Source organism: Pipistrellus kuhlii, unplaced genomic scaffold, assembly GCF_014108245.1.
Source record: "Pipistrellus kuhlii isolate mPipKuh1 unplaced genomic scaffold, mPipKuh1.p scaffold_m20_p_14, whole genome shotgun sequence".
Classification (NCBI taxonomy): domain Eukaryota; kingdom Metazoa; phylum Chordata; class Mammalia; order Chiroptera; family Vespertilionidae; genus Pipistrellus; species Pipistrellus kuhlii.
The window spans coordinates 72,501-93,972 of NW_023425449.1; the positions used below are offsets into that span (position 1 = coordinate 72,501).

Sequence of the window (21,472 nt, forward strand, 5' to 3'; positions counted from 1 at the left end):
AGCTGTCGGTCCCACTGTGCGCAGGCCGGGGAAGATGTCCCTTCGGTGTTGTGCACATTCATGATGGCCATCCCAGGCGGCCTCCTGGCTGACCCTCGGCGCTGTCCTGAGCTCAGTGTAAGAGAGGCAGGGCCTCCAGCCCGGGGATCTGAGGGCCCCGAGGAGATGAGCCCTGGGATGGAACAGCCTGGGGAACTGGGATGGGACCCTGTCCCGCATGGCAGGGGTTGAGAGCACAGGTTCAAAACGAGGAGCAGCTGGGGGCGGGGGGAGTGGGAAGGGGCCCAGGTAGGAATGCCACTCAGTAGGCATTTGTCAGTTTCTCGTGTTGTCACCATGGACTGTAAGAACTTTGGAGCCCTTATTTAGGCCCACAGAGTGTGGTTAGAGTGGTTTGTTGCTGTATTAATAACAGTATTACTTTTCACTCGTTTATCGTTTCTGAATTCTCTTTCCATTTTGTGTTTCAGTTGGACTCCTCCCCCATTTCACTTGCGCCTCTACTTTGTAGAAATCGTACTCGTCTTTCAGTGGCTGAGAGATGTTGACGTGGACACTTAAGCTCATAATTCGTGAAGATCGTATCCCCCCGCTCCCCAAACGCTGTGTCTCCAATTACCTTCCAGAGTAAGAATCTGCTGCAGTCACAGTGCCCAGAGCGGCCGGCTCCTTCCTCTGGAAGCTCACCTCCTGGGCACTGCCATGTGGGGCGGATTTGTGTGTAAGTTACTCTTCAATAGAGTCACTTTGAAAATCTTGCTGCTCGCTCCTCGTTCCTCGCACAGCTCTCCTGCTTCTTTCTCTAAACGAGCTGCTCAGGCCCTCGCCGGCTTGGCTCAGCGGGAAGTGTCAGCCCGCACACTGAAGGGTTCCGGGTTCAGTGTCGGTCAAGGGCATGTCCCTCAGGCTCGATCCCTGGCCCTGGTCAGGGTATGTGTGGGAGCCAACCACTGGATGTCTCTCTCTCTCTCTCAGTGTTTCTGTGTCTCTTCCCCCTTCCTTTCACTCTCTCTAAAAAACTAATGGGAAAATATCCTCAGGTGAGGACTAATAGCAACAAAAACGTGGGCAGACTTCGTGGACACGTCATGGGGATGACAGGGGTGGTAGTGTGCCCGTGGAAAGGTGCTCAGTCCCCCATGCAGGAGGAAAGGCACACGCACACACGGGCTGGGTTCTGTGTTAGAGGAGTGACAGTGCGTGTGGATGAGGATGTGGAGCAGCTGGAACCCTGGCACGCTGTGGCCGGAGTACAGAATGGTGGTCAGGGTAGAGAAATTTGTTGGCAAAGTTTTTTTAAAATCACCTGAGCACATGCTTCTATTGATTTTTTTTTTGAGAAAGAAAGGGAGGAGGCGAAAGAAACATCAATGTGAGAGTGAAACATCGATTGGCTGTCTCCCACACACACTCCAATTGGGGATCGAACCACAATCTGGGCACGTGTCCCGAGTGAGTCAACCCACCTTGGTGCAGGAAGAACTGGCCGGGAATGTCGATTTTTTTATAAAGTTAAAAACTCAGTGATAACAGCAATTCCAAGGCACTCACCCAAGAGGAACAAAGAGGCATTTACGAATACTTGTACATAAATGTTCAACAGTTTTATTCTCAACAGTCCAAGCTGGAAACTCAAATTTCTAACAACAGAGGAAGAATAAAGGATGGTTTATACAATCGAACATGACTCAGCGAAGAGAAGAGCTACTGAGTCTTTAAAGCATGCCAAAACGGAAAGGATTAGACACAGGAGTACATACCGTATGCACCCATTCCTGTTGAGTCCTAGAACAAGCAAACGTACCGACGCCGACAGTCTGGAGCTGGGGTGGGACCAACGGAGAGCCGAAGGGAGCCCTTTGGGCGATGGGAAGGTTACTTCCCGATTACGGTGGTGGGGACTTGGAGCACGTTAAGACGCTGTACACTTGAAATAGGTGTTCGTACTGAGTGGAAACCGGACCGGAAGGAAGGCGATTGAAATGGGCTGCTGATACCTGAGTCTGCAACGCACGTCAGGTGTGAGCTCCTTTAAAACCGCTCATTCCCTAAGCTTCCAGGATTGCTGCTACTGGTTAACTCAAAATGACTCCGTGGGCAAAGCAGCAATTTCACAAGTGGGGGTTTTGGTTAATGTTTAGATCAAGGAAATCCAGAGGCCTCACTGGCCAGGTATCCGCTGTGTGGTAAACCCCCTGCTTCTGAACAGCTCCATGCCACTCCCCACTTCTGCTCGATTCCCTTCGTTCCATCTCCTCCAGCTGACAAGGGCTCATCTCTGTGGACCAGTTCAGAGGCGATGCCAGCCTCCGCCTTGCTTACGCTCCCACACGGCCAGGAACACGTGTTTCCATGCGTCGCTCACTGTGCGGGACCTGGCCTCCCTACAGACGTGGAATGACCTCAGGTTCTATGCGCCTTCCCAGGACTGACCGCTGATCGTTACAGGTTGAAACACTTTCAAGTAATTGACAGGAGCCAGTGAGTAGAAAAGGGAGAGGAGAGGTGAGTTCAGAGGCAGAGTGATGTCTGTGCTGGGCCCCTCCCCGGGGTGAACCAGAGAGACGCAGGCACGGAGTGAGACCGTGCTCCCCGAATCCCCGAAGCCAGCGCGTGGCCCTGGCCGAGCTCTGACAGCGGCAGCGCGAGGGGACGGGCTTCCACTGGCCACGCCTGTGACTTGCGGCTTGAGGACGAGCAGAAGACACTGACTAGCTAAGACGCATTCCCGCCGCCCAGCGCTGAGCTTCACAAAGCAAGGACAAAACCCAGTGTTTTCAAACAGCAGCAAGAAGCAACAGCGCTGGAGCGGCCCGTACGCAGCTGGGGGCGGGCTTTCTGACTGTCCTGGCTGGACACCAGGGACATAGAAACCAGTCGGATGTGACCTGTCCACAAAGAATCGGCAGTGCAACGAGACACACAAACACGATTCTCACGTATCGGAGTAAACGCAGTAACGCGCGGAGGGACGGCAGCCGCCCCGCGGGGAAGGGGCCCAGCCGGACGTGATGCTGCTGGCCTCTGTGTCTTGAGGAGCCGGGGCAGGAGAGGGAGAGCGCAGGGAGAGCTCGGACACGCGGAGTGTCGTCAGTGCTGCCTCGGCGCCGAGTGAGGTGGTGGGAGATGAGGCTCCAGGAAGCAGAAGACCTTAGGATGCAGGGAGGGAGCTGGGAAGGGCCCAAGGACCACAGGGAAGCCCGGCAGTTCTCCGTGCCTCTTCTGACAGATCTAAATCGCTCCATCGCTCTGTTTAGTGAGCATAGTTCTCCTCCAAGGGGCCTTAACCGGGGGAACTGCGATTGTGCAGGGACATCTAGAGACCAAGCTCTGGCCCCAAACCCCTGTGCCGGCTCAGCCAGCTGTCTCCAGGCAGCTCCCCCGGGGACACAGGTTCCTGGCCGGCCAGTCGGCACGGCTGCACAGCAGGCGTGGCCCTGCTGACTCTGGGAAACGCTGATGTGTCCAGAGGCACCTGAGCCCCAACACTCATGCCACCCACGGCCAACATCACGGACGTGGAGCAGAATTACAGGTCTGTAGGATCGCCCTGACTTACAGGTTTCTCACCCAAATGTGCGGGGGCCTTACTCAGGGGAAGCCCCTCCTGAGTAACACCTTGATGATTTTTAAAGTTTGGGCGATTGTGGAAATCTTTCCCATACTGACTACAGTCGTACAGTTTCTCTTCAGTGTGGATCTTCTGGTGCTGAAGGAAGTTGGACCTCTGAATGAACCCTTTCCCACAGTAACTGCACACGTAGGGCTTCTCTCCGGTGTGAATGATCTGGTGCAGCAGCAGCTTGGAGCTCTGGATGAAGGCTTTGCCGCAGTCCTTACACTCAAAGGGCCTGTCCCCCGTGTGGATCTTCTGATGTTCCGTGAGATGAGCTTTCTGCAGGAAGGCTTTGCCACACTCCTTGCATTCGTAGACCCTCTCCCCAGTGTGAATTTTCTGGTGTCGGATGAGGTATGAACTCAGGAAGAAAGCTTTCCCACACTCATTGCACTCGTAGAGCTTCTCTCCAGTGTGAATTCTCTGATGCTGCGTGAAGTTGGATGTCTGGCTGAAGCGCTTCCCACACTCGTTGCAGACGTAGGGCCTCTCCCCGGTGTGGATCCGCTGGTGCTGGATGAGCTTCGAGCTCCTGATGAAGGCTTTGCCACACTCGTTGCATTCAAAGGGCCTCTCTCCAGTGTGAATCCTCTGATGTTCGATGAGGTCCGAGCGGTGACGGAAGGCCTTCCCACACTCCTTACACTCATACTGCTTCACTTCGGTGTGGATCTGGTAGTGTCGAATGAGGCTGGAGCTCCTAATGAAGGACTTCCCGCACTCGTTGCACTCGTAGGGCCTTTCTCCCGTGTGGATCCTCTGGTGCCGGATGAGTAACGAGCTCTGACTAAAGCCTTTCCCACATTCCTTGCATTCAAAAGGCCTCTCCCGGGTATGGACGCGCTGGTGTCGAATCAGGTCTGAGCTGTGACAGAAGGCTTTCCCGCACTGAGTGCACTTGAATGGCTTTTCTCCTGTGTGCGCTCGCTGGTGCTCCATGAGCTCTGCGCAGTGAGCAAAGTCTTTCCCACAAGCATTGCACACGTAGAGTCCTTCTCCGGTGTGAACTCTCTGGTGCTCAACGAGGTGGGAGCTCTGGCTGAAGGCTTTCCCACACCGGTCACACCTGTAAGGCTTCTCCCCAGCATGGGAAACCTGGTGTCTAACGAGGTCCGAGATAAACGGGAAGCTTTGGCCACACGTCCCGCATGGGTGGGCTTCCCCTTCCATGAGTTCCGTCTGGAGGATGAGGAGGTCTGAGCGCAGGATGGGGCTGCCTCTGCACCCACCTCCCCCCTGGACTGCCTCTCCTGTTTGGATCTTCCAATGAGTAACCGTCACCTGCTCGACACCTCCCTCCCGAGATGGGGGGCTCTGCCCGTCCAGGTTCCCCAGCAGCCCTCCTGATCCTGGAGCAGAGACCTCCCCAGACTCGGGGGCAGGAGTCTCCGTCACTGTGAGTGTTTCTGACATGGCCCTTGGCGGATTTCCATTCCCAGAAATTCAGACTCCAGGGTCACCTTCTCACCAGTTCCTGCATCAGAACCTGAAATAAAACAGAGGTAAGATCATCATCTGCCTCATTCATAGACAGGAACCTGCGGGAGCGGGTGGGGGTGAAATACCCACAACTCAGGCACGTGCCCTTGACTGGAACCGATTTTGGACAGTCTGCCAGCCGACACTCTAGCCACTGAGCCAAACCGGCTAGGGATCCATTGATTTTTAGAGAGAGTGGGAGAAAGAGAAAGAGAGCAATGTCAATGTGAGAGAAGCACGTTGATTGGTTGCTTCCTGCATAAGCCCTGACTAGGGCCGGACCAGGTAGGAGCCTGCAACTGAGGTATGTGCCCTCGACCAGATTCAGGGCCCTCTGGTCCACAGGCCAACGCTCTATCCATTGAGCCAACCAGCCAGGGCAGCACTTGAGATTTTAGTAGGCACATGGCCACCCAGCCAGTGACTACATTTCCCAGAGTCACCAGAGGCTGGTGTGACCCTGTGACGAAGGTGCGGCCTGTCTCCCCCCGCCCCCAGGTGCCCCCCTACATGTGGACGGGGCCCAGCAGCCAGGCTCTGTCGCGCGAGGGGCGCAGCCAGCACCCGCCTGTGAGAAGGAACCGGAGAAATCAAGTTTCCTGTTGGGACACTCGTTCTGAATCCGTTACAGCAACGTGAGCCCAGCTGGCCCCGGAGGCAGCGCTCCCCGCGAGAGAGGGCTGAACCGAACCCGCTAACGGACCACGCTGCGCTGGGCACGCCACGCCAAGGTCTGGCGACACAGCTTCCTGCAGGCGGCCCCTCGGCGTGGCCGTGACGCAGCCCGGAGGCCACAGCCCGCGGAGAACGTTTCTCTCCTTAAAGACCCACTGACTTGGTGTAAAAACACCGGCCACCTGTTTCTAAGAATCACTTTAGCTTGTTACTTTTCAAGATAGGAAGGTAAACAATGCTGAGAGAAACTTAAAAACCCTCAGCAGCCCCACAGGTCAGTACTGTTACCCGTTAATACACACTCACCCAGACCCCTCCTTAGTCACCCACTCACCTACACGCCATCTTTAAAGATAAAGATGAGCCCTAGCTGCTGTGGACCTAGCTTCAGCCTGCGGACTGAAGGGTCCTGGGTTCATTTCCGGTCAAGGGCACATGCCCGGGTTGTGGGCTCAATCCCCAGTAGGGGGAGTGCAGGAGGCAGCTGATCAAGGATTCTCTCTCATCACTGTTGTTTCTTTTTGTCTCTCCCTTCCTCTCTGAGATCAATGAAAAGATTATTAAAAGTAAATAAATAAAGACGGGACCACACTATGCCCACCCACCTGGGACCTCCCCACCTGCACCCCGCATTCTTTGTTCCTCCGATGGATCCCGAGTCCCTGCGCCCACCAGGCACCGAGCAGCGTGGCCCTGCACCCCCGTGTCCTGAGGACAGGTGCTCCCTGAGGTGCAGAGGTCGCGACTGAAAGGCATGGGAGCACCTGTCGGCACCCAGCCCCTCCTCCTGGTGGGACAGCTCCTCTGTAGCAGCCTGCAGCACTGGGGGGGGCAGAGGGGGACCCCAAGGAGAGGCTGCAGCCAGCCGGTGAGTCTAACTGGCCCTCAGCCTGGGGAGCTCAGGGCCGCTCATCCCACCTGCGGCCGGCAGAACCGGGACGCTTTGCTCTTCGCCTGCCTCACGGGTTCAGAACTGGGGGGAAGAGGGGTGCCCCTGGAGCCTGAAGCAGGCATATTCCTTCGCCCGGACCCGCACACTCACCAACACCCCTCCCGACCTGAAGAGGAGCTGGGACTGTTTATTTGCAGACAAGGAAACGCAGGCCGGGCCAGGAAGGGGCAGAGTTAGGTCAGGCCCAGGTCTGCTGCCTCCGGTGCCGCTGCCAGGCGGAGGGCTGCTCCCTTTGCGGGTGACTGTGGCACCGACAGGGCTGCTTTACCGGCTGGATGGGTATTACTAAAGCAAGCTCACAGTGCAAGCCTGATCATTCCCCATAATTTAGGAAATAGGATCTACACGGAGGGGCCAGATTTTATGCGTTCAGAGATCATCATCTGGCCACTCGGTGTGTATGGATACCTGAAAACAGCTAGCACAGGTGCTGCATCGGTGCAGTTTTTTAACTTCAGAGGAAGTTTTCAAAGTCAGGTATACTGGGCTTTGAATAAACACTCAGCTAAACACCAGCAAGCTTTCCATTATGCTCAGCTCCCCTTCTATCAAGAAAAATAAAATTGGTGCTCGAATCCAGGACCCAGGTGGGTGGGCATAGAGTGGTCCTGTCTTTACTTATTTTAAAAATATCTTTTTATTGATTTCAGAGAGGAAGAGAGAAGGGGTGGGGAGGGGAGGGGGGAGAGAGAGAGAGAGAGAGAGAGAGGGAGAAAGAGAGGGAGAACCATCAATGATGAGAGAATCATTGATCAGCTGCCTCCTGCACGCCTCCCCACTGGGGATGGAACCCACAAACCAGGCATGTGCCCGGAATTGAACCCAGGACTCTTCAGTCCACAACACCCTTCTTTCATTTAAAGAAACCAGATGAGGGGGGAAAAAGAGAAGCTAAAGGAAGTGAACAAAGAAGTAAAAACACACCATCCTCTGCTGGGTAAAATACACAGGCATTGTACACGCACAGCCGGCGCTCAGGGCGTGGGCAGGCCTGGGAGCTGGAGAGGAAGGAGAGCTGAGCTGGGAGCTCGAACCTGAGCAGCCCGGAGCGGCTCGGTGGCAACGGGAGGGACTAGCAACCAAACCGTGCCTCTCACCCGGCACCGGTGAGGGGCCTCGGCTCCCAGGGCCCTCACGAGAGGGAGCAGGAGGTGCGCTTCGGCTGGAGAATAAGGAGTACGAGCAGCAGCCGCTGAGAGAGTGGGCTGGAGCCGCTCGGACCCCGTGCCCCTGTGCGCCCCCATCAGCCTGTGCTCCTGCCGCTGCGTGAGGAGGGACCTGTGCGCTGCTGAGTGCTTCCCTGGTTTTCTTTCTTTCTTTTTTAAATTGACTTATTACAGAGAGGAAGGGAGAGGGATAGAGTTAGAAACATCGATGGGAGAGAAACATCCATCAGCTGCCTCCCCCACACCTCTCACTGGGGATGTGCCTGCAACCAAGGCACATGCCCTTGACTAGAATCAAACCTGGACCCGAGTCCACAGGCCAACACTCTATCCACTGAGCCACACCGGTTAGGGCTTCCCTGGTTTTCTTACGTCCTTCTCACACCACCCTCCTCATCACCGCCCTCCTCACCACCCCCTCCCTTCCCCTCTCCTCCCCAACGCCATCCCGCTTCTGCCCCCAGGGCTCTGCCCAGGACGTCACCCTTCTAGCTCCCGTGTCCAGTGTCCTTGCACCTGTCACCGTCTAGGCCCAGGCAGCACCGCACAGCCGGACAGCTCCCAGCTCCCTCCCGGCTTCCAGGGCGCCGCCCAGGGGTCAGCTGCTCCCCGGAAGGGGTGCCCTGGCACCGCCCGCCCGCGGGCTCAGGGCTGAGCTGATTCCGGTCAGGCACCTGCTGCCTGGGTGGCGGCTCCATCCCCCGTGGGGGGGCCGGAGGCGGCCGGTCAGGGATTCTCTCCCCAGGGATGTCTCTCTCCCTCCTCTCTGACATCAGTGGGAACGTGTACAACGTTACACTGTGATCGGGGCCCCGGCCCCGGCCCCGCGGGAGGAGCGGGGTGTGTGGAAGCTTGGGGAGCCCGGCACCCGCCGCTGCTGTCACTCACCCCCCTGGGCCTGGGGGGCTGCGGAAAGAGGGGTGCTGGGAGCTAGGGCACCTCAGGCCCCGAGGACGCCGCGACCGTGACGTGGCGTGTGGGCCGGACATCAGACGGGGGAGCCTTCAGAGACCCCCTCCCGCACCCGGGCCGGGCCTCCTGCTCACAGGGCCTCGGGGCCCCCGCGGTGCAGCGTCCCCGACAGCTCCTCGGGCGGGGCGGCCGCGGTCCCCACCGGCCCCCACCGGCCCGGCCGCCGCAGGGAGGAGCGGGGCGCCCCCGGGAGACCGGCTCCCCGAGGCCCCGGCTCCGGACCCCGTGCGGGGCCGGCCACGCTCCGCCCGCCGCCCGCCCCGCCCGATCCGCCCGCCCCGCCTCTCCCGCGGCCGAGCGGCCACTCACCGGCGCCCCGCGGCGAGGAGACCGCGCCCCGCGGCGAGCCCGGCGCCCGCCCGCAGGCCGGCGACAAAGCCCGCAGGCGTCCGCACTCCGGGGCCGGAAGTCCGGCCAGGCCCCGCCCCTGGACTTCCGGGTCGGCTCTAGGCGGCCTCTCGGTGGTCGGGCCTTCCGGCAGGGCGAGGCGGGCGGAGAGGGAGGGAGGGCGGGGAGGGGGAGAGGAGAGGGGTCGGGGCTGCCCCGCAGCGTGGCGGGGTCTAGTCTCCCGTGAGCTGTCCACGGAGACGCTGACCCCGGAGGCCCCTTCCTCCAGCCGCTCCGGCCCGTGCGGGCTCCGGAGGAGCGGGGCTGCCACAACCGGTGTGGTTCAGTGGATAGAGCGTCGCCTGCGGACTGAAGGGTCCTGGGTTCGATTCCGGTCAAGGGCAGGTACCTTGGTTGCGGGCACATCCCCAGTAGGGCAGTGTTTTTCAACCTTTTTTGGGCAAAGGCACACTTGTTTCATGAAAAAGATCACGAGGCACACCACCATTAGAAAATGTTAAAAAATTTAACTCTGTGCCTATATTGACTATATATAAAGTAATTCTCTTGAATAGGAATCAAATAAACACAAAGAAAGTATTTTATAATTACTTTATTATGAAATATTAAGTAAACAAAATAGTGAAAAATTATAAAATTCTTGTCTTGTCTGCACCTACGGCACACCAGGCAACATCTCGTGTGCCGCGGAACAGCGGTTGAAAAACGCTGCAGTAGGGGATGAGCAAGAGGCCCCTGATCGATGATTCTCATCGATGTTTCTCTCTATCCCTCTCTCTTCCTCTCTGTAAAAAAAATCAATAAAACATATTAATCAAACAAACAATAAAACAACAGGGCAAAGTCAATTATTTACCAGCTTAAGAAGAAGGGTTGTGTGCTGATAGGAAAAAAACGCGGAGGTAAGAGAAGTAGTAAGTGAAATGCCTCGATATTAAACAAAACTGAGCAAACAATTGAAGAAGATCTGCGCGTAATTTTAAAAGGAATTCGTGACAAGTTTTCAAATGTAAACAACTTTGCCTTAAGCCAGCATCCCGTTGAGCCAGGGCGGGTGAAGGCAGCTAGGCCTGGGCGCCTGCCCGCGACGGGGCGGGGCCTAAAGGTGGTATGGGCGAGGCCTAGAGGTGTTGTGGGGCGGGGCCTAAAGATGGTGTGGCGGGGGGCTTAGAGGTGGTGTGGGCGGGGCTTGAGCGAGCGCGGGAGGCGGGGTCGAAGGTCTGCGCAGGGGCGGCCTGGAAACGTGCACGTCGGGGAGCGGAGCCTTGAGGTGGGGGGGCTCAGACTGAGCGCATGAGCGGGGGAAGGCGGAGTCCAGGGACCGAGTAGAGGGGCGGGGCCTGGGGGCAGCCCCATGTCGAGACAGGAAAAGGGGCGGGGCCTGAGCCAGGATGGGGCGGGCCTGTGGGAGGAAGAGGAGGAGCCGGTAGAGAACCCGCCCACCGCGCGTGGAATGGGTCAGCTTGGCTGGCATTTCTTTATTTTTCTTCTTTATTGATTTAGGTATCACATCTGTGTCTTTATCCCACCATTATCCTCCCCCCCACCCATTGGCTGGAGTTTCTCGGGCGAACTCGGGCATTGGGGTCGCAGCCCCCAGACCAAGGCGGGACCACCGTGGGCTCCCGCTGGACCCGGTCGGTAGCCGGGTCGGCCGTGGTGGGCTCCACACCCGTCGCGGACCCTGCCCCGCAGTCCGGCCGGCTCTGCGGCAACACCAGGGCTAGTCCCAGCCGGCGCGCCTCGGCTTCTCCGCTAGTAACTGCCGCTCCTCCCAATTGGGGCTGGAGCCTCTCCTCTCGTGCTTCCCACCCTCCCCAGTGGGGTCTCGCCCTGCGCCCCGGCCGGTTGTGGCCCGAGCAACCTGAGGCCACGGCGCCGGGATCAGACCCGCCCGCGGATGCAGACCCTGCGAGAACTACATTTCCCAGGATGCCGCGCGGCCCGGGAGTCCACTTCTCGGCAGCGCTGCGCGCGCGCGGCAGGACTCCATGTCCCCGCATGCCACGGGGCACCCGGGCCCGCCCCCCACCTGGCTCCGGCGCGCGGCTGCACACGGCCAGCGCCGGAAGTGGCCACCGGCAGCCGGGCAGGTGGGGTGGAGTGGGTGCAGGTGAGACCCCTAGAACATCGAGGGGGCGGGGGAGACGTCGCGAGCCGGGCCTGGGCCCTGGGCGCTCCCTGACTGCTGGGAGCCTGAGGGGTGCTGGGGCCCGGGGGCGTGGATGGGTATCCCGGGCGGAGCGGGTCCTGGGGACGGGGGAGGGGGCCTGGCTGCCGGCACTGTGGAAGGGGCCCGGGGAGGGCTGGGGGCGTGGGAGGGAACCCGCGGGCTCTAGGTGGCTCTGGCCTAAGGAGGGGTCCGAGGGAGCGGTGGGGGGCTGGACGCCCGGGGTCTCCCCACAGGCCTGCTGCTGGGCTGCCTGTGCGGGCGGAGCAGCGGGTGTCTGGGCGGGGCCCTCCTGTCGGGGCTGGACAGGGGGCCCTGCCGCGGGGTCAGGCCTTCCGGTAGGGTCTCGAGCCGATTTCCAGGCCCCAAGATAGGGTACTCGAGGGCTGTGGTGCGCCGAGGCTTGGGACAGGTGGAACGTGGGTCAGGCGGTCTTGGCTGGGAGGGGAGGAGGGATGACTCGAGCGGGGGGTGGGGTGGCAGGGCAGCATCCTGAGCCAGCCCTTGGACGGTGGGGGCCCAGTGCCAAGGCAGGGCCCCTGAAAGAGCACCCCGGGCGCCTAGGGTTCTGTTGGAGAGAAACACCATGGCCTCACCCTCACACCCCCTTTGGCTGTCAGGTGCAGCCGCCATGGGTGAGCCCCAGGGGTCCATGCGGATCCTGGTGACAGGGGGCTCCGGGCTGGTGGGCAGAGCCATCCAGAAGGTGGTAGTCGACGGGGCCAGGTTGCCAGGAGAGGACTGGGTGTTCGTCTCCTCCAAGGACGCCGATCTCACGTGAGTGAGCCCATCCCTGGAGTACTCCTCCCCCCTGGCCCTCCCCCGACAGAGCTCTGGGCCTGGCGGCCTCTGGTCCGCACCCTCCCCGCCAGGTGGCTGGCGTGGCCTGGGTGTGACAGCGCTGCTCCGGGGCAAACATCCTCCTACACCCTCCCAGCAGCGGGCCCTGACCTGGCACCTCGCCTCGATGGGCCCTGCCCAGCCCGTCTGCAGTTCCGCAGACCCGCGGCTAGTCCCCTCGGCCTTCCGGACGCTGACCGCCCGCTGTCCCCAGGGACGCTGAGCAGACCCGAGCCCTGTTCGAGAAGGTCCGGCCCACGCACGTCATCCATCTTGCTGCCATGGTGGGGGGCCTGTTCCGGAATATTAAATACAACCTGGACTTCTGGGTGAGCATGGGAGCCGGCAGCCGGCTTCTGGGAACTCCCTGGCTGGCTTCCCACACTCAGTGCTAGGAAGGCCCCTGGGCACAGCTGTGGGCGGAGGAGCAGGCAGGTGGGTCTGGGGGGCACTTGGCCTAACAGGACGAGCCGGGGAGCTGCCCTGTAGGCGGGGGGAGCTGAGGACACACAACTGGTTCCTGCCCCTGGAGCTTCCAGATGCTCCTGCTCCCGGACCGCTGTCCCAGCGGCTCGGAGCCTGGTGCGCCAGGCGCGGCTGTGTGACCTGGGCCCCGGTCTGTGGCATGTGCTCTCGGGGGCACGGGGCCCGCTGTAGGGGACAGGAGGAGAATGGCCTCACATTCAGCCCTGCACCCGGCACTGGGACGGCAGAAGCTCGGACCAGCTTCTGCCCGGGGCCCGTCGGCCAGGGCCCTCCTTCCAGTCACCACCTTCTCTGCAGCCTAGCCACCCTCTCCCTTCTCCCCAGGCCAGTCCACATGTCCAAATCCAGGGGGCAGGTGGGGCCCCAGGAGGGTGGGGACGGGGCAGGATCGTGGGGTGAGTGCCGCTGGGACGGGTAAGCTGGGCCTCTGAGCTCCTTCGGCCCCTGCCTGGGCAGCCCCGTAGCTGGGGCCCTGTCCTGAGCTGAGGGGTGGGGTCCCTCCTCCAGGCCCCGGGAAGGGAAGGCAGGCCCAGCCCCCCTACAGCCCTGAGAGTGGGACCGCCAGCTCAGGATGTCACAGACGGAAGGGCAGGGCGGCTAGGACCAGAGGGCCCAGGCACTGCGCCTGTTGGAGGCGCCAGAGTGTGTCCCCACTTCTGTCCCTGGGGGAGCAGGTCGGGCTTGGGGTCCTGCCTGGAGGGGCCTGAGCCTGCCCTCCACCCCCAGAGGAAGAACGTGCACATCAATGACAACGTCCTGCACTCGGCCTTCGAGGTGGGAGCACGCAAGGTGGTCTCCTGCCTGTCCACCTGCATCTTCCCCGACAAGACCACCTACCCTATCGACGAGACCATGGTGAGACGCGGACCGGCCAGGGTGGGGCCGGGCGGGGGTAGAGTAGGGCCTGGAAGCAGCAGTCTCTCCCCCCCCCTCCCCAGATCCACAACGGGCCACCGCACAGCAGCAATTTTGGCTACTCTTATGCCAAGCGGATGATCGACGTGCAGAACAGGTCCTCCTGGCACCGCCCAGCTGGGCCCGCCAGGAATGGCGGAGGGCCCGCGGGTGGGGAGCCCAGTGGGTGGCCTGTGGGGCTCCCAGGCCTCCTCTGCTGGTTATTCCATCTCTGGGGGGCCCGGGCGGGGTGGAGGGGCAGAGCGAGCGGTGGAGAGCGAGGGCCGGAGGGCATGCCACGCTCTGCAGGGCCTACTTCCAGCAGCACGGCTGCACCTTCACCGCCGTCATCCCCACCAACGTCTTCGGGCCCCACGACAACTTCAACATCGAGGACGGCCACGTGCTGCCCGGCCTGATCCACAAGGTGCACCTGGCCAAGAGTGAGTGCCGCCCTCCCCACGCGCCCCTGGGGCTCAGCGGGGGAGGTGTGTGGTGACTGGCCCGGCTCTGACACGCCCCTCCCCGCATGTGCAGGCAGGGGCTCGGCGCTGACCGTGTGGGGCACTGGGAAGCCCCGGAGGCAGTTCATCTACTCACTGGTTGGTGCTGGAGGGCGCCCCGCTGTCCCCAGAGCACGGCCCCGGCCAGCCTCGCCGGCTGCGGGGTGGGGGAGTGGGTGCGGGGGAGCCTGGGGAGGGGAGGGCCTGGCTGACACCCCGAGGACAGCCACTGGTCCTCGAGGGGCCCCATGGGGTTTGCTGGGTGCAGCTCTGAGCTCGGCGGGAGGGAGGACTGGATCCGCTGCGGGTGAGCTGGCCAAGGACTGCCCAGAGGGAGGGGTGCGGGCTCACAGGGCTGCGTGGAGGAGGTGACTGGGCCCATGTGGCCGTGACGTGTGGCTTTGCCTGCCTGGCTGACCAGGACCTGGCCCGGCTCTTCCTCTGGGTGCTGCGGGAGTACAGTGAGGTGGAGCCCATCATCCTGTCAGGTGGGCACCGCCGTGGCAGCTCAGGCGGGGGCGGGCGGGGCGGGGGCCGGGCCGCGGAGGCTGACCGGGCCCACCCTCCCTGCAGTGGGCGAGGAGGACGAAGTCTCCATCCAGGAGGCCGCCGAGGCCGTGGCGGAGGCCATGGACTTCCACGGGGAGGTCACCGTATCCTCGGCTCCGTGCCCCCTCTCGGGGCGGGGTGGGGGGTCTGACACTCAGACGGGGCTCACCCTGGGAGCTGGAGGACAGAGCCTCCGGGAGCGGCGGGGAGGTTCAGGGCAGGCGGGGCCGGGCTGCCCCTCCGCTGTGGCCTTGACCAGGCTCCCAGTTTGATACAACCAAGTCGGACGGGCAGTTTAAGAAGACGGCCAGTAACGGCAAGCTGCGGGCATACCTGCCCGACTTCCGGTTCACGCCCTTCAAGCAGGGTGAGCCCCCGCCCCTCATGGCCCTCCGCCCTCGTCCCTCAAGACCTCCGGGCCTCGGCTTCCTGCCCCTGGGCGGCCACTGCCCTGCCCTAGGCCTCGGCTTCCTGCTCGAGCCGGGGGTGGACACCTGGCAGGGTTGGTCTTCAGACCCTCGTTGGGCAGCAGGAAACGGGATGACTGGGGACCCCAGGAACCCTGCCTCCCTTGGAGGTCGGTGCCGCCCTGCCCTCACCCGCCGCCCCCGCCTGCCCCGCAGCTGTGAAGGAGACCTGTGCCTGGTTCAGTGCCAACTACGAGCAGGCGCGGAAGTGAGGCAGCCGTGGGCCGGCGCCACTGCCCCCAGACCCTGCGGCCACTCCGCTGGCAGAGCCCAGTGGCAACCCCTCAGGCCCTGCAGGAGCCCAGGCACTGCCCGCCTTCCACCCCTCCGCAGGGAAGCTCCAAGCAGCTGTCCAGTGGGCCACCGTTCCCGCGTTCCTCAGGGAGACTGAGGCCTGGCTGGGCCCCGCACCCCTGCTGCTCAGGCCCAGAGCCCAGGTCCTGTGTGTCCACTTCTGATCTCGCCCTCCTGGGAGCCAATAAAGTGCATTTCACTCTGTGCCCGCTGTCCACAACCCCAGCACTGCCTGTCCGAGCCCGGAGCCCGGCCAGCCCCGGGACCCCCCGAGGTGTGGGCCATGGCAGCCACCTGCGCCCACCTCTCCCCAGGCCCGCTGACTTCCTGCTGTCCTTGTCGCTGCCCAGGCACTGACCCCACGGGCCTCCCCTCCAAAGTCAGTGCCTCCCCGTGGGCTCAGCGGTGGCAGTCCTTCCCTCACGCGCCCCCTGCTGTTTGCTTGTCTGGAAACGCTGGGAGCTGCAGGACCCTCCCGTGTAACCTGGGCACCGGGCTTTAGGGAAGGAAGGAAGGCTCTCTCCGTGTGGGGGTTGGGGGTCAGGGGACGCGCCTGGGACCCGCTCGGTGACAACAGTGGGAAGGAGGCCAGCACCCAGCGGAGGCCTGGACATGCCTGACGGAAACAGGCAGTCGTGCCCTGAGCGCCCTGCTTGTGTGTGTACGGAGGAGCGGGCTCCCGGCCCATGCACACAGAACGGTCCTCACCAGGGTCAGCCGCGTCCCGGCCGGAGCGGGCCACACTGCAGGGCAGTCTGTGAGTCAGGCTGGGGAACAGCAAAATCCACACCAACCGCGATGGCGCAGCTTCAGCCCTACTTTCCCGTTAACGGGACACGCACTGCCAGGCCCGGCCCTGCTCCGGGTCGGTCTCCACGACGGGCCCTGGCTCTCCTGCCTCCCCGCTGCGCAGAGGCTCCGGGCTCCGCAGCGTCCCCAGGAGGGACACCACCGGGCACGGACCTGCGGGACAGGTCGGGGGAGACCCTTCCCCTTTGAACGGGGCTTCTCCAGCCGCCCTTAGGGCGCAGGGCCTGGTCTGCGCACACCCGCCCGGCTGGGCCCCGGCCGCCGCCGCTCTCCTGCCGGACCCGGGCTCCCGCCGGCCACGCTCCACGCGCGACGACTCCGGGGCCCAGCCGGCGTCCCGCCCCCGCCACGCCCACCGGCTGTCTGACGCCAAGCTCCGGCCAATGAGAGGGGAGGGCGGGGCGCTCCGCGAGCTGTAGCACGCAGAGACCGACGGGAGGGGGCGGGGCGTGCGGTCCAGAGAGCCAATGACGACGGCGCGGCGTAGCCATTGGCGGGATGGGGGCAGGGGGCGGGGCCTGGGGCGCCGGGTCAGTGTGATGGCGGCGGTAGCGGCTGCGAAACCGGCCTCTCGGCGCGTGGGCTTCGTGGGCGCGGGCCGCATGGCGGAGGCCATCGCGCAGGGCCTCATCCGAGCAGGTGGGAGGCCGCGGGCGCGCGGGGACGCCCGACGCCGGGCTGGTGGGAGAGGGCCGGGCCTGCCTGGCCGAGCTCACTGCCCACGGGATGGGTCCCGCCCGACCTCCGGGCGGAGCCTGGCAGCCCGGGGCCTGCACGCTGGGGTCCCGGGGCGGAGCGGGGCGGGCGGACCTGCCCTCGGACCTCGCCTCCCCGCTGAGAACAGCCGGAGTCGCTGCCCCCACAGCACCCACCAGCCGTGGCCGTGGAGCCCGGAGTGCGGCTGGGCCGGACGGAAAAGTGCGGAGGGTAGCGAGTACAGTGTCCTGCGGGTGTGGAGGTTTGGCCCAGACAAAGGAAAAGGGATGTCTTAGTGAGTTATGTTAAGGGCACTCTTGGGCGTTAGGTAAGAGACAGCACCCTGACCTCACCTGAGCGGCCTCCTGGCCTCACGTGACAACGAGGCCATGCAGGTCCACGTGGAGCCAGTGTCCTCTCCTGGGGCAGCGCTGCTCAGAGTCTGGGCTGCCCCGCCAGCGCCCTGGCCTCTGAGCCCCGATCCTTTTTCCTGTTTGTGCGCCAGCTTCCCTCCCCCACCCTACAGGACCTCTGCCTCTGCACCAAGGACGGGGGGGGGGGGGGGGGGGGGGGGGGGGGCTGGGGCGTCATCTCCTGCGGAGAAACTGGTCCCCAGCAGTCTCCCCGCCTCCCAGTCACTACAGCCTTCTCCTGGGGAGAAGGGCTGGCGCCCTGCCTGTAGCCATAGCCACACTGAGGCCAGGGGTCCAAACCGGCACACAGCAGTGCACTGCGAGTCCCAGGTGTTGTGCCTGTAAGACCACCCGTGTCACTGCCCTCCGGGGCGCTCTGCATTCCGTGCGTGCGCTGTGGCCCAGGTGTGGGGTGCGCATGACGGACACCGGCTCCCGGGGCCGCGCTCCACAAACGTGTTTTCCATCAGGCAAACAGCCTCTGCGTGCACCCTCTCCCAGGGCAGCCAACCCCCCTGGGCCTCCCTACCTTCCTGTCCCCCTGGGGTCTGTGTCCTCACAGGAGGAGGCCAGCAGGGCCTCTGGACTCGGAGCAGGAGTGCGGGTCTGCAGTGCACCCGCTTGCCCCGTCCTGGCTGCACCGAGCGCCTCTGCTGAGCACGTGGGTGCGGGGAGTGTCTCAGGCAGCCCAGGGCCATCTCCTCCCCGCCTTCTCCCCCCCTCCCCCGACCCCCTCAGTAACACCAGCCCTTCGCCTTTCCCTCAGGGAAAGTGGAAGCCCAGCAGGTGCTGGCCAGTGCACCGACCGACCGGAACCTCTGTCGCTTCCGGGTGAGCCGGGCCCCGCTCTTCTGAGCTGAGGCTCCCTCCAGGGACCCGGGCTTGTGGCTCCTGCCCCTCTGAGCCCCTTCTTGGGGCCAGGGAAGCACGGCCGACGCAGCTCACGTGTGAGGCGGGCTGGGCTGGGCTGGGCTGGGCTGGGCTGGGCTGGGGAAGAGGAGGTCAGAGGCCAGAAGGAAAGTCAAGGTTGTGGAGGGCCATGGCAGAGTAAAGGGCAGGAGCGGGTGGTGTGGGTGAGACGGCATTGGGAGGGGGTGCAATGGGAGGGACCAGGAAGCCTGGGAATGCAGGGTGGCCTCCAGCTGGGAGGGCCGGGTCTCGGTAGGTGCCCACTTACGCGTCCTGGTCCCCGTGCGCCCGGTACAGGCTCTGGGCTGCCAGACCACCCACTCCAACCAGGAGGTGCTGCAGGGCTGCTCACTCGTCTTCTTCGCCACCAAGCCCCACGTCTTGCCCGCCGTCCTGGCAGAGGTGGCCCCAGTGGTCACCCCTGAGCACATCCTGGTGTCTGTGGCTGCCGGGGTCTCTCTGAGCTCCCTGGAGGAGGTGAGTGGCCCATGGGGAGGCGGGTGATGAGGCTCCAGCCTGAGCTCAGCATGGGGGCGGGGGGGGCGTTAGGGGGGGCAGTGGCAGCCAGCCTGCAGAATGGCCGGGCGGCTCAGGGCGGGTGAGGGTTCCCCTGGCGCCACACCAGGCAGGAGGAGGGAGCCTGGCTGTCGTGCGCCCGGCTCTCTGACCACAGCCTCTCTCCGGCCAGCTGCTTCCTCCGAACACGCGGGTGCTGCGGGTCTCCCCCAACCTGCCCTGCGTGGTCCAGGAGGGGGCCATGGTGCTGGCCCGGGGCCGCCACGCGCGGAGCGGCGAGGTCGAGCTCCTGCAGACGCTGCTGGAGGCCTGCGGGCAGTGCGAGGAGGTGCCTGAGGCCCAGGTGGACATCCACACAGGCCTCAGCGGCAGTGGTGTGGCCTTCGTGAGTGTTACCTGCCCCTCCCATACACACACACACACACACACACACACACACACACCCCCGCCACCCATCGGCCAAGGCCCTGTGGCCGCTCCTCCCTCGACGTGACGGCGTGCTCCCCACTGCCCCTGAGCTCGGCTCCCCCCACCCATCACTGCCCTCCGGGGCCTTTGGGCTGGGCCTCGGCGGACCTGGGCGCGGGCCTCGGCTCCGGGCCTGTCCCTGAAGTCCGAGCCCTGTCCCGCCGGTGCTGTGCCCGGAAGCACTGGCTTTGACCCCGCACCCCCACAGGCGTGCGTGTTCTCTGAGGCCCTGGCTGAAGGCGCCGTCAAGATGGGCATGCCCAGTGGCCTGGCTCACCGCATCGCCGCCCAGACCCTGATGGTGAGTGACCGGTCCTGGGACGAGGGAAAGGGGCTGGGGGCCTCCCGTAGCAGAGGGGCATGTGGCAAAGCTGCGCGGTGGAGGGAGGAAGCAGGGGCTCCCAGGCCCGTCATGCCCCCGCTCCTCTCCCCAGGGGACAGCCAGGATGCTGCTGCAGAAGGGGCAGCACCCAGCCCTGCTGCGGGCGGACGTGTGCACGCCGGGCGGCACCACCATCCATGGGCTGCACGCCCTGGAGCAGGGCGGGCTGCGGGCAGCCACCATGAGCGCCGTGGAGGCCGCCACCTGCCGGGCCAAGGAGCTCAGCAGGAAGTAGGGTCCCCAGAGTCCCCCACGCCCTCTCCCAGCCCCTCCCTCTATGGAGGACAGGTCCTCTCTGACCGAGGGAGCCTCGCGCTGTGCCTGCTTCCCACACGGGGACGTGAGGGGCAGGGCCGGAGGGATCCCTGAGCGCCCAGCCCCTGGCACAGGGTCTCCTGGTGATGGCCACCACCAGGGGCGTGGGCCCCGAGGCCTGAGCGCTGGTGGTGCTGGTCAGGGGCGGGGCCGAGCTGGGCCCCGGGCACGGGAGCAGCTTCGGGTGGGACTTAGGCATCTGCACGAGGCCTGCTCCCTCAGCGAAGCCCTGTTGGTGGGGGCCCCTTAGGGGGCAGCGTCAGGGTTGGAAGGATGGACCTTGGCCAGAGGGGACCACACAGGCTTCAGCTGGCAGGGCCCTCCCGAGACCCCGGGCTCCGGGCAAGGGGCAGGTGTCGCTGGCTCTGGTGAGCCCTCCGGTCACGTGCTGAGGATCCCTGGCCTGCCTGCAGGACCCGGCCCTCCCATGTCCCTGAGCAGACTGCCCGGCTGGGCACGGGCCAGGCGAGCTGTGGGCCTTTGGGGGGGTTGCAGCTGTGCCCCACGGCTCACTGAGGCCTCTGCAGGCCGAGGCCCAGAGGCGGGTGCTCCCCGGGCTCCCACCCGTTCCCACTGCACCCACCAGCAGGCTTCAGCCCCCTGAGCCTACCTGTCTGCCACCCGCCTCCGGGCAGCCCCAAGGGCGGTCCCCCCCCTCATTCCTGCCTGCCGTTGGTCTGACCTGAGTCCGTCTCAGAGGAGGGCTTTCTCTGCTGGAAGTGGGAATAAAGTCTGTCCTGCAGCTCGGCGTGGCCGGTACTTAGCGGAGGCAGAAAAGCCGAGACCCAGGGCCTGGCCGTGTGTGAGTGACTCGGTCACCCCCAGCATCCAGCCACGCGTGGCCTCTCCCGCCTGGAGGGCACATGGATTCAAAGGGGTGGGGGGGCGGCCCCGTCTCCCCTTGTCCCCCAGCTGCCGTGGCTTTTCCCAGGACCTGGTGCATTAACGGTTTCTCCTTTGATCCCTGTGGTCCCATTTTATCCCCTTCCACTTTCTCAGCATAGGAGGTGTTTCATTTTTATAAATATATTTATTGATTTCAGAGAGTAAGGGAGAGAGGTAGAAACATCAGTGCTGAGGATCATTCATTGGCTGCCTCCTGCATGCCCCCGGGACTCAAACCCTAACCTCCTGGTTCATAGGTCAACTCTCACCCACTGAGCCACAGTGGCCCAGGCCCAAGCACTCGGTCAGAGCTGCACAAATAAGACTAGAGCAGGGATGTGTGACGTTTATTATAAAACCCCCTGGGCTCACCTGAGAGGGTGAACTCCGCTTCAGCGAGGCCAGGGGTGAACCCCTCGAGCAGGCTGCCCACAGCACCCTCGGCTACGGCACCGGAGCCAGGCCTCACCCAGGCCGAGCTGCCCCGCCCTGCCCCCCCTGGGCTCTTCACCGGAGCCGACCTGCCCGTGGGCCCACGGGCTGGGTGCCCGGTGATGGGCTCCCGCTGGAGGCACTCCCTCCGTCCCACTTCACTCGGCGTCTCATCTGCTGCTGCCTCTGCAGGGCCTCTTCCCAAGCATGGCGCCCCCTAGGCAAGCAGTGCCCT

General features: G+C 63.6%; 3 protein-coding genes across 3 annotated transcripts; 2 read left to right on the forward strand and 1 right to left on the reverse strand.

Annotated features, from left to right (window-relative positions):
• Positions 1-2,843: 2,843 nt before the first annotated feature.
• Positions 2,844-9,292, reverse strand: ZNF623 (zinc finger protein 623). Its single transcript, XM_045581228.1, has 2 exons — positions 9,170-9,292; positions 2,844-5,102 (listed from the first exon to the last, which is right to left on the reverse strand). Exon 2 carries the CDS (start codon positions 5,027-5,029, stop codon positions 3,530-3,532), a length of 1,500 nt encoding a protein of 499 aa, XP_045437184.1. The 5' UTR covers positions 5,030-5,102; positions 9,170-9,292; the 3' UTR covers positions 2,844-3,529.
• A 1,901-nt stretch (positions 9,293-11,193) lies between these two features.
• On the forward strand, positions 11,194-15,611 carry GFUS (GDP-L-fucose synthase). The gene is made up of 11 exons (XM_036437469.2): positions 11,194-11,301; positions 11,999-12,155; positions 12,433-12,547; positions 13,431-13,559; positions 13,643-13,716; positions 13,908-14,041; positions 14,136-14,200; positions 14,523-14,589; positions 14,675-14,754; positions 14,918-15,017; positions 15,274-15,611. The coding sequence occupies exons 2-11, from the start codon at positions 12,010-12,012 to the stop codon at positions 15,327-15,329; spliced, it is 966 nt and encodes a 321-aa protein (XP_036293362.1). The 5' UTR covers positions 11,194-11,301; positions 11,999-12,009; the 3' UTR covers positions 15,330-15,611.
• Positions 15,612-16,706: 1,095 nt separating this feature from the next.
• PYCR3 (pyrroline-5-carboxylate reductase 3) lies at positions 16,707-20,664 on the forward strand. The gene is made up of 6 exons (XM_036437449.2): positions 16,707-16,860; positions 18,097-18,161; positions 18,537-18,716; positions 18,928-19,140; positions 19,432-19,524; positions 19,658-20,664. The coding sequence occupies exons 1-6, from the start codon at positions 16,761-16,763 to the stop codon at positions 19,838-19,840; spliced, it is 834 nt and encodes a 277-aa protein (XP_036293342.1). The 5' UTR covers positions 16,707-16,760; the 3' UTR covers positions 19,841-20,664.
• The last annotated feature ends 808 nt before the right edge of the window (positions 20,665-21,472 follow it).